Genomic DNA, 12,147 nt, shown 5'->3' with positions numbered 1-12,147 from the left:
GAGTGGGGGTCTGTATCCCTGCTGCCAGTGTAGTCACTCATGTATGCAAAATTTTGCTGCTGGATCTACTGCTATTTTATACTGCAGAAGCATAGAGGTGATGGAGAATCCTGACACCTCTTTTCTGTTATGAAGAAAAACCAATAGCTTGTGCTTTATCATATCCCTGATCCACCCAGAGCTGGCTGTCACAAACCCAAAAAACCTGAGTTCACACATGCTCAGGAGGGACTATCTGGAGTGTGGGAGCAAAATGGTCTGCACCGAGTGCATTCCTTCCTCTTCCAACCCCCTCCTACTGCTACCAACCAGGCTGCACATATGGCATCCCTAGAAAGCAATTGAACGTGCTACAGTGCTGGAGTTGCCAGGGTTGAGTGGCAATTTCTGTGCAATTGTTCTGCTCAGCATTGGGCCAGTGGAAAAAAAATAGCCTGTGATGAGGGAATTAAAGGCTATTACAGAGTACATATGCATACAGGGGCTGATCCAAAATCACACAAGCAATCTTAATTCTGTTCGTTGCTTACTTCTGAGTGCTTGACTTGATGAACTTTGAGTTTCTTTAGCAAATGCTTTTTTTAGGTGTAATTAAATATAAAGATGGCTGTGGGTCTTTTGAGAGAACACTGTGAGTTGCACTTGCCATTACTTGCCTTAATCTATGTGCTGGATTTAGTTCTAAGTCCAAAGGAACAAATCATCGGGTTGTGTTAAGTTTTGTTATTGAGAGAGCTTTTCACACTGGTCGGAAGCGTTCACTTAGATTTATAGTACCTGAAAGTACAGTGCTGGATTTTGCCCGTGGTCTCTGGACAGAAAAAAAAATTTCTAGTGTCATTAGTTGTCCCGTGTCACCTGCTTTATCAGCTTTCCCAGAGTGTACATTTGTATCCATTTGCTGAGCTTTTGTACAGGAAAAAAAAAAAAAAAAAAAAAAGAAAAGAAAAAAAAGGAACTTTTCCCTCTCCAAATGAACCGTTGGAACAATCTGCTTGTTTTTTCAATTTTGTATAAAGAAAAATTAGAAAATAAAGCATCCTTAGCCCGCTTTAAGGGTACCCGTGCATTTGTTGGCCGAAGCAGTTAAATCCATGAGATGCTCTTAAATACATTTGCAGCTTAAATATTTTGAGATCTCTTCAAAAAGTCTCCAACCCAATAGGATTCTGCTTTAGCACTCAGTTTTGATGATGCTGATGAGCACTCTGGCCCTAATCTACAAAATGTGTAAATTCATACTGGATTTGAATCACCTCCATCCTGCTCTTGAAGTCACTAGATTTACTCAGGCTGTGTAGAGCTCAAGTTAAACCTGTCCTTGGGACATCAAGGGATTCCCAGATTGTCATTTTGTTAATTTTTCTTACATCAACTAGCACAGCCCAACTGGGGCTCCACTGATATTAGAATGTGCTTGGTGACTAATAACACTAATGCAGTTTTCAGCTGATTTTAGGATTACACCACAAGCAGCACTCTCAAGTCTTTTACTTGTCCTTATAATAAAATCACGTTCTTGTTCAGGACAGATGGGCAGACAGCATCTGAGAGATCAGCTCACACATCAAATTCTACAAAAATATTTATTCTTAAACTGGAATTAAACTCAGATCCCACCTCTGTTGTGCTGGGCTGATAGAAGACAGATGCTGTTTGTGGCTTTTACACAGCAAACTGTGGTTTCTAGACTTTAAGATACCTCTTATATTAATTTGAGAAAGCAGGTTTTATGACAATATCTGGTAGAGATAATAAGGAATGAAGCATGCGAGAGGTTGTTGATTTACCTATGTAAATTACACCCTTTTTAATTAGGGGCTCACAGTTTATATGGGTGTAATGAAACGTAATTTGTAAAATTATACTGTAGACAGCAGGCTAGCCCAGAATTTTAGTAATTGCAAGGCAAGGTAGGAGGCCCTCTGGTAGGGCTGCCTGTCCTCATTTCTCTAATTGAAGTGAGTACCCCAATGGGAAAACCATTATTTCTAATATTATATACACAAATTAAAACTCCATTTAGAGGTACAGTGGGATCATCTTTTAATTGACTTTGATCTTGAAGAAATATCTTAGTAATATTTATAGTAATACAGTCTCTGCCAGAAAGGGTATCTAGAAGGGAAAATACCGTTTTACTGTGAAAGGCCTGAGCATGTGTAACACCAGATTTACTAGAGCTGTGGGGGCTGAAATAAGTTTCTTTGGTGCAGTAAGCTGCCTAATAGCAGCAAAGCCTTGCTGAGGTCCATCTTTCAGCTCCCTGTTCTGCTTTCACAGGGGTGTAGATAGTGAAGGAAAATACAGATTGCATTTAAGCAGACATCTCTTTGGATAACCCACAACACTTTTATAACTGTTTTTTTTTTTCTATAGGTTGACGTAATCCTCCTAAAAAAAACTCATGAAAATATTTAAATATACTCATTTAAAGCTGTATTTTCCCTTTCCTGCAGGAAGTTGCAAGCATCCAGACAGCTACTATAGCACTGGAGGGGCCAGTGATCATTTATTAGCAGTTTGAATGGACAGGCAATCACTTGAAAGTCTTTGATCCCCAGGGGTAATTAGGAAGACGGTGAATAGGAAGTGCTGACTCTTTGCATTGAACAAACATTGAGTTTAACTGCTTCATTTTATAACATGTCTTTCTAGTCACTTCCTTGAAGGTTTCAAAGAAATGTGACGCTTCAGCTGGAAGCTTTTTTCCTTCCTTATTAAGAGCAAATGGGAACTAAATTAAAATATGAAATGTTCTCCTAAGAAAGAGCTAATACTGTGTGGTAGACCATCTGCTTCTATCTTGGAAATTTTGATACAGCTCTTCAGTCAGGAGGAGTCAAAGAATAACTGGTTTGCATGAAAACAAAGCAAGTAAATGCATTTGCAGCCAGGACTTTAGGTGATTACCCCAATGCTTTGTTTTCTCAAGAGGCAATTCCTACTCTGGTGGCAAAATTTTAAGAGGTAGGAAGCTCCCTGTCATTTGAATTACTCCGTTGCCTGGTGGTCAAGGGAAAGAAGAAACCTGAATTATCTCTGAAACAGCTACTTCTGGTACTTGCATAGTTTGATCTCTGAACATGGAGAAATGGTCAGCAGCAAGCAGGATATTACTGGATGTATCCCATACCATGTGTCTGTACTGACCCAGCTGTTAAAGCACCTACTTCTTGCTTTAGAACATTGGAGTTCATAAAAAAACACCTTACAAACACAACACAGCTCTCTCTGTTTTTTCATCTAAATCCTTCATCCTAATCCCTTCACCCAGGGGTACAGATTCTCCAGTTCTCAGGATGAAGTACTTGCATCCCAGCCCAGCAGAGTGTCTTCATCCCCAGTTCGTGAAGAAGGCTTGTAAACCATTTTTGTCATTGAAGATTGACACGTGGTGGTTACATATTCCTCTTTAACCTTCAGGTTCGACAGGCAGAGTTCAAATAACACACTCTCTACAATGAGCAGTCAGGAAGGTGGGCGGATGGGGTACTTACAATAGTGAGCATTATCCCAAGTGTCCCTCCTTGTTCCATTTTTAACTATTGCTGTGTATCAAATAAGCCAACAGGCCAGGATGCAAAGCCATGGACCCTCCCAGCCACAAGCCGGGAGTTTTAAACATCATGTAATCAAGCTGCCTTTTGGGCTCCGTCCCTTTGTAACCTATTAATTTTACATTTCTAGCTGCACAGCAGCCCTGATCCAGCTGAGTTCTGCAGAGTGATTCTCTGCTCCCCTGTGGCTGCAGTCCTGTCCTAGTGTGCAAGCTCACATTCGTTTGGGCAGAAGATGATTTCTCAAGTTAGGTTTTCCATTCCTTGAGTGAGAGCTTTAAGCCACAGAAAGAAAGCGTTCACAGACAGGAAAGCCTTTCAGATGCTAGAAACGACACAGAGCACTGTGCAGAGTTAGGGATCACAAGGAACAACCAAAGTCTAAGACCTGGCCTAGCAGGAATCCCCCTCTCCTTGTCCCACAGCTACCCAGGTATGTATGTTAAAAGATGTGATTTCATGAGATTATGAACCATTAGGACCTTTAGTCAGGATCCTAGATTTCAATTCCAGACCTGAGAACTTGTTAGATACTTGGGTATTAAATAACTGCACCATTGAAGGTCTCCCATGCCCTTAGATGAACAACAGTTTGGATCTGTCTGATCCAACACTTGACCATACAAGCAAGGAGAGCAAGTACAACATACAGCTTACAGGTTTGGTGCTTTTACCCTCTTCTGACACCAGTAGGGCCACAGAGACACTTAGAATTACTATGGTTGGAAAGGACCTCTAGGATCATCAAGTCCAACCTTCATCCCAACATTTCCCTAACCACTAGATCGTAACCTCAAGTGCTACATCTACTCATTTTTTGAACACCTCCAGAGATGATGACTCCACCACCTCCCTGGGCACTCATTCCAGTGCCAACTTCAATCCTTGACTCTCGCTCTGTTGGTGTGTTCTGCCACGCTGGGACACAGAAGTCTTGTCCACCACTGGAATGGAGCCACAGTGTAAGAGAAAAATGAACTGGTTGATTTCTTTTTTTAATGTTTGTTTTACTGTTTCTAGTCTCCTTAATCCTACATGCCTCTTCCTTGATTTATTGGAGATTGACATACCAGTGATTATTTCATGCTGAAAGGCTCCTTTTCATAACACTGAATGTCACAAAAATATGATTAATTCTGCAACAATCAATTCTCCCACTTCTACAGAAATCATATAATTTCAGTGTAGAGAGACAGTTATCCAGATAATTACAGTAAAGTTTATTCCAGAGACAGGAGTGAAAGCAATACATTTACTTGAGTCAAAATTAGCCCTGAGTAATTCTGTGGTGGAATTCAGCTTTTTTTCAATTAGGAGAAAGAGCAAACCTCAGGGCTCATTTTAGAGAGTGTGTTATTGTAAGTCTGATTGTCGAACCTGAAGGTTAAAGAGGAATATGTAACTACCACATATTTAACACTTGTTTCCACAAAAAAAGAGGGGAAAGCAAAGGAACGAGCTATAAAATTGTCTTCTCAGCCTCTGACTGAGCTCCAGCTGTTTATCCTAGTCCAAGTCCCTTTTACTTTTTTTCTTAGCTTTGTTTTGCTCTTTCCTAACCTTCTCTTTCTCTGTTTCCCTCACTGTGTATTTGTCTCACTTTCCTCCTCTTTCTTTCTTATTTTTATTCTTGTTCGTTATGGCATCAGTGCCTTTCAACTGTTCCTTCTCTCATTCCCTTTTCCCATTTTCTCCTTTACCCCATACCACACTGTGAGTCTTTGGGAACCTGTTCTCCCTACCAGGAGTGGTCCTTTGGCTTTGCTGTCAGCTGTGCAGTGAAGTGCTCAGAGAAACCAGGGGAGTAACAGAGCCAAACTCTCCTCCATATCCAGCCCAGAGTTAGTACAGCTGAGCTGAGGAGCATGGAGTGGCTGTGCAGAGAAGCTTGGCTTTTCCAAAGCTTGGGCAATGTTATTTATGCAAAATCTACTGACATCCTTAGATAAATATGGATTCAAAATATGTAAAATTCTTCCTGTGAAGAGACTGGCAATGTTTTTCAAGTGAGAAGCCCAGAAGACTTTCTGTCTCCCCTGCATACTCTTTACTCTGTGCCTGCTGCAAATCCAGGCTGTGCACCACGCTCGTGGTGGTGATAATTAACCTGTGTTGTTGAGCTTCCATTCTGAGAAACCCTTTATTCATTGTTCAGGGCAAGATCAGTTGTTAACTGTAGAACACTTCCTATTTCAGTCATTCTTTCCTTCCCTAGGAGCTTCCTCCTGGGTGAGGACCCCGTAGTACCTGCAGGACTTAGCTCTGAGGGGACAGAGAAGGCAGCAGCAGAGCCTGTGAGCTGCTCTGAGGATGCATTTTACAAACACTACTGAAGCAGCTGGTGGCTTCAGCTGTAGCCTTAATTTCAGACATTGTAATTGATTGGTTGGTTATTTATTACACTTAGCTTGCTGCTTTGGGCAAGGCAACAAGCTAATAAAGGGCCAGCAGTGTGTTTTTCAATTTTTTGCTGACTGATGTGGTTTCTGGGGGTCTCATATGCTTCAGTAAGCATGTCTTGTCTTTTCTTCTCCCTGTGATCTATCACAATCATCTGCCTCTCTCTGCTAACTCCTTCGCTCCATCAACCTGTCTCAAGAGGTGTCCATTTTGTTGACCATGTGAATTATTATCTTTGTTTGCCCTTTTTCATCCTAAATGCTGGACCAGTTTCTTTGTTCTGTACTCTGCTGAGTAAGTTGTTTTGACTTCAAGTGTTTTGCTGTGTCATAAGCAAGTGGCAATAAAACAAAGATACTCCAAAGGCTGGGTGTGTTCAAAACAAACCTTGAAACAATGCTCCTCTTTATTTGGCCTAATAGCCTTAGCTGATGTTGCTTATGGCCTCCACAGATAGCTGTGGGATAGGAATAATGCAATACAGAAAGAGATAATGTGCTAAAACCTGAAGAATCATGATCCTGAACACTTGGTTGCGCCAGTACAAACTTTGATTTATCTGTATGGTTAAATAGCTCAGCTGATGCTAAACTGCTCATAAATTTGCTTTTCTAAAGTGAATCTGAGTCCAGCAAGTGAACAACCACATCACACGGCTGTGGTTGAAATGCTGAACTCAGCACAGTAATTAATCCCTGAAAGGGCTGGAGTTTGGCTTCTTTCTTTTCCCCACCAAGAAGGCAGCCAGAGGTGACTTAGGACTGAGGATAAGATAGTTTATTCTTCCACAGAAAATTCTGTTACCTACTCAGCAAGTTCCAGGGCATTTTTTGCTACCACTTAGCTACAGTTAAAAGGTTGTGTAACTCAAAAGATTTAATTTCAAAACACGAGCATAATGGGCAGAGGTCCCAGATGCTTTTGTAACATCTAAGTTGTTGGTGCTGAAACAGCCCAGAGAGGACCCATGCAGGGTTTCCCCTACGTGTTGTTTCCATTCTGAGAGAAGAACTAAAGAGTTTTATTAGCCATGGGAAATGTAACCGAAGCTTCTGCAAAGAGCATGTCATGGGGCTTCCTAGGCAGTGAAAGCTACATGGTATTTTACAAAAGGGTACACTTTAATGATTGTTAATTGGCAGTGTGCTCTTCTAATACATGGGGAGCCTTCAGTGTATGAATATCTGCTGAGCATCATGTTGGTGAAGGGGAGGGAGAAGGACGTGGGGGCTTTTAAGAGGGCATTTGCTCTTTGTGAGCCACATCTTACATCTAGCTGAGCAGAGGGGAAAAAAACAGCCAAAGAAAATGTCAGCAGTGGGTTCCATTGACCTGATGGAGATGGAGAACATCAGGAATCTCAAACTATTTTTACAGCTTCACTTTGCTTTTAGGAACATTAACAGTTCAAAATATGATTGTGCTCTCATCTATGGTTCCAGTGTTTTTCCCTGATTATGGTCTTCCTTTTTTTTTTTCCCCCAAGAAAGAACTTTACATCAATTTAGCCCAGAACAAAGTTTATTTGTGCGTTTCTTAAAATATATGCATCAACATTTTTACCCAGTCCACTGGGAAGTAGAGACCCAAGACATCCACGGCTGTTGCTACTTGACAGTTTACCACAAATATGTCAGTTAGGGGGAGCAAGGAGAAGAAAGAATCTTCCACCACTTTGCCAATCGGACACTACTGGTATTTGGAAGATAGTAACAATAAACAGCCAGGAGCTGGCTTAAAAACTGGCTGGATGGCTGAGCTCAGAAAGTTGTGGTGAAAGAAGTTAAATCCAGTTGGTGGCTGGTCACAAGTGGTGTTCCCCAGAGCTCAGTGCTAGGTCCACTCTTATTTAACATCTTTATCAATGATCTGGATGAGGGGATTGAATGCATCCTCAGTAAGTTTGCAGATGACACCAAATTGAGCAGAACTGTTGATCTGTTCAAGGATCAGGATGGTCTTCAGAGAGATGATAAGATAACTAGTGACAGGGTGAGAGGAAATGGGCTTAAGTTGTGCCAAGGAAGGCTTATATCAGATATTAGGAAGAATTTCTTTCCTGCCAGAGTGGTGAGGCATTGGGTCAGGCTGCCCAGGGAGGTGTTGGAGTCCCCAGCCCTGGAGGGGTTCAGAAAATGTGTGGACGTGGTACTTGGGGACATGGTTCAGTCGTCATGGCAGTGCTGGGTTGATGGTTGGACTTGATGATCTTGGAGGTCTTTTCCAACCATAATGATTCTGTGAGTCTATAATGTGCAAAAATGCTGTAGAACTTCCAGACTGCCAGTTGTTTAGTTACACTGAAGGAAGATGTTCTCTTCCCAAGGTATTTCCTCTCTGGTGTTTTTAAATGCATTTTACTCACTGGCAGGGATGCTCATCACTTTACAACTACACCCAAACCAATGCTGAGTTCTTCACTTTCATTTTCTCACAGTGAATAATGATCAACTGGTAACAAATTCCTCCTAAGGAGCAGGGGGGAAACAATGTCCTCTCAGGGACACAGTGGCCTTTCAGTGTGTTCCAAAGAGTTTGTGAGGCACTTACGCTGTGGTATCCAAAGGGCAGAGGAAGTTGAGTGGTGTAGTGCAAAAACCCCACCAACTGGCTCAATTCCTGCCTGAACCAGTGAGCCCAGTATGACCACATGGAAGTCATTGTAATAGGAAGACATCTGATGGATGGAATTGGGATTCAGCACGTGGGGCCAGCCGAGGCACCTGGACTGCTTGCTGCCCAGGATTGCCTGAGTCTGGAGGAGCAAAGAGTGCGGTTTTCATTCTGCTCAGAACTGCAGACAGCCGTGTGGTTCAACATGGGAACTCACACATGCTCACCTCTAACCCCTCAGCAGCACCTCGGTAACTCTCTGGTCCATGGAGAGGTCCAGCCTGGGTGGACCACTTCTCAGGCAGCAGCCAGTACTACGCTTAGTTTAAAAACTGCTGGTGGGGGGTGTGTGCATGAAATGCCTGGTGGGGCTTGTGGAGCTGTGAGCGTGGAGTGAATTAAGGGAAGGAACACACAATCACATTTTAAAGGCCAAACATGTGAATTGAGTCAGTCCTTTAATCTGCTGTGTTTCTTTTTCTGTGAAGCAGAAATAACAGCTTCCTACCTGATGAGGTTTTATGAGGTTAATAGCTATGAAGTGCCTGAGCACTCTGCTGATGAGGGCCATAGAAACACCAAGATATTGTGCAAGCATAGCAATGCCAAATGCTTGATGCTAATTCCTTGCTCCCAGTCTGACTTCTCTTCCCTTGCACACTTTCCCTGCCAAGTAAACATTCTCCGTTCAGATGAAAATACTGGCCCTTCTGCTTAAAGAATCCTGGTTGAATTACCGGTTGTGCTGCTGGCATTCCTTGTTGGTATGTGTACCTGTACGGAAATGTTGGCATTTCAGACAGGTCCCCGGGAGACCTTCCAGCTGTTTAGGAGTTTTTAGGAGGGTACTTTGTTTCTGTGTGGTGAAAGCTTTGTTAACAAACCCAGTCCCCACTTACATAGTGAAAGCAGAGTTTTGCTCTCGTGTTTTGCTCTGCTGTAGTAGCACAAAGACAGGCTTATTCATGTGAGTAAATGATAGATGACCTAATTGAGACTGAAGTGGAAAAAATCACTGATTTTGCTAAATTGCCTAAACATGCCGGATGTGGAGAACTACTCCGATTATTTTTCAGTCCTCTTGAAAAGATTGTTCCCGATGCACAGGTTTAAATAAACTAACCACTTGTCCCTGGCAGTGTTTGCCAAGCTCTGATGTATCTTTGTGAAAAAATGGAGAACTATAGGCAATGGAAATGCTCTGTTTCTTGACTAGTTTTGTGTACATTAAATGTCTGTGATGCTAGTGCCATTGTACATTTTCTTGGAGAAAATATAGTGTAAAATATCCAGGCATTCCCTTTAAAAAAGAAGTGTCATTGCAAGTGTTGCAAATATCGGATCCTTTAGCTGTACAGAGCCTGAAGCTACACTGTATACTGATTGAGTATGAAATGTTTATGCTGGGGATGGAAGAACTGATATGGGAAGCCACATTCTTTTGCTTCTTTATTTTCAAGAAGCAAGTATTAGTTGTATAAGCATATGATTTTCCATACTCCTCATACTTGTGTTTGCTTTTTAAGTATTCTGTCTTGTTCCCTGACTTCACTTGTCTTTATGTAATGCCTTGAAATAGATTCACGTGTGCCCTGGATGACTTTGCATGACCCAGAAACCTACAGAAAGCTGTGCCCTCATATCAGACGAATCTAAATGGTGCTCCTTGTTTTCAAATCTTGAGGATGTACCTTTGATCTGAATAGAAGTTGAGTTGTACGAAGGAGTGCTCAGTCATAGTTGCTCACATTCCTGGTGCTGAGCACCATGGTGTGTGGCAAGATGGATCTTAAATAGTCTTAGTTTTCACTTTGTCTTATTCAGGAAAATACTGTGAGAGCTTCTGTGTATAATTGCGAGGGGGTGGGAGGGGGGGGTGGAAGACTTACATAATACACTATGAATACACCAAAACAAACCAGAGTGCAGGTTCCTGGGATTTATTGGTACGTTGATAAATAATGCTCCTTGTATTTCTGTGTTCACCACATTGCCACCCCAACCCTGGGAGCTTTCTGAAGCACTGTGCCTGGTTATTCTCTCATGCGGGCCACGAGACAGGAGTGGTTCTACTGGAAGAAGCAGAGTGCTTTGGTACAGGTGACCCAAAACAAGCTTAAGTGGGTGGCAAGACCTAGGCAGTTGGTATGATAGAAGCCACAGGGGCTGCCTAATTACATTAACCCCATTCTTGTCCTAAAGCAATGACCACTAATAAGGCAGCGAGGCAAGGGTTCAGAAAGTGCCCCTGTAGTTCTTGAACTCTCCCAAACAGAAAAAGATGACTTTTCTCATTGCTCACCACAGCCATGCACCTGTTTGGCCTAAACTGGCACCTGCAGCCGATGGAAGGGCAGATGTATGAAATCACGGAAGACACAGCCAGCAGTTGGCCAGTGCCAACGGACGTCTCCTTATATCCTTCGGGGGGCACAGGGTTAGAGTTACCTGACAGGAAAGGCAAAGGAACCAGTGAAGGTATGGTTGGTGTGTGTCCATGTTGTGAGTCTTCTGTCTGCCTCTGAACTCCAGCCATCCAATCTCATGTTCCATTACCCTCAATGCTGCCATCAGGTGCTTTTTCTAGTCTTTCACGTCTAGAACTAGTAGTCGTTGGTCTTGTTTTCATATGTTTCTAAGTTTCATACTCTTCTGATGTCCACTAATGTGATAAAACTGTGCAACCCTCACCACGCATCTAAGACCTTCTCAAGATGGAGCCATCTGTACCATATCTCACAGGCTACAGAAGGCCACAGTGAAAACCCCACCTCAGCTGGCTGTTTTCATGGGAAAAAGAATGTGCCTTGAAAATTAAACAGTTAATGGGGCATTAGATCAAGATTTCTATACAATGGTACAAAAATATTTGGGTTTCCCTGCTCACCACCTAGTACCAAATGCTTTGAGGAACAAAATATTTACTAAGAGCTGTTACACTATGGTTTTCGGCACCCCAGAGCTGCATATCACTCTGCAAAAGAAGCCAGGTGAAAGGGCTACTCTCCACAAAGTATCGTGATGTCAACATCTTACAACTTTAGGTGAAATTAGAATCAACTGATAGGTCAGCTCAGCAGTGCATTACCCAGCAGCTTTACATCTTACTCTGCTTTGTATAGAGGCAGCACTGCCAAAAGTACCTATAAGCTCTGCAAAGCAGAGGTGGTTTAGCCCTCCCAAGATCTGGCTGGAGAAATGAGAAATTCAAAATTTCAGAAAGCTCTTATGTTTGTGTGTCAAGCTTCCATATACGAGGTTAACAGATTCCAGGAAAACTGAAGCCATTGGCTATTTTTGGGAGCTTTTTTGGGGGAGGAAGTTTTGTGGGTAAGAGATAAGAAGTATGCTAATGTTCTGGCAACTCACTGAACTCAAAAGTTTCCTAGACTTTGGCTGAGAGCCTATGTTTACATTTTTAATTTAAAGTAATTGTAGCCTTTTTTTAAAGATCTTATCTGCCTTTATTAGTCCAAATAAAGGCCACAGTTACATCTGTTCCTTAAACTGGTGTCTTTACTAGCAACTGATGGCTGACATCAAGCTGCTACAAGGAAAGATCAGTTAAGCAGGT

The 12,147-nt window shown here is 42.3% G+C and overlaps 1 protein-coding gene across 1 annotated transcript in view; it reads left to right on the top strand.

The window, feature by feature from the left end:
* The window catches only part of LOC103780041 (teneurin-4-like), a gene marked incomplete at its 3' end in the record, with an annotated part of 173,717 nt that overhangs the window by 152,354 nt on the left and 9,216 nt on the right, over positions 1-12,147 (top strand). Inside the window, exon 6 of the mRNA XM_008947689.1 lies at positions 10,881-11,051. Within this exon, the coding sequence (XP_008945937.1) occupies positions 10,881-11,051 (171 nt within the window). The remainder of the gene's footprint in view (positions 1-10,880; positions 11,052-12,147) is intronic.

Source organism: Merops nubicus, unplaced genomic scaffold (genome assembly GCF_000691845.1).
Source record: "Merops nubicus isolate BGI_N331 unplaced genomic scaffold, ASM69184v1 scaffold12599, whole genome shotgun sequence".
Classification (NCBI taxonomy): Eukaryota; Metazoa; Chordata; class Aves; order Coraciiformes; family Meropidae; genus Merops; species Merops nubicus.
This window is presented reverse-complemented; position numbering and strand designations above follow the sequence as displayed.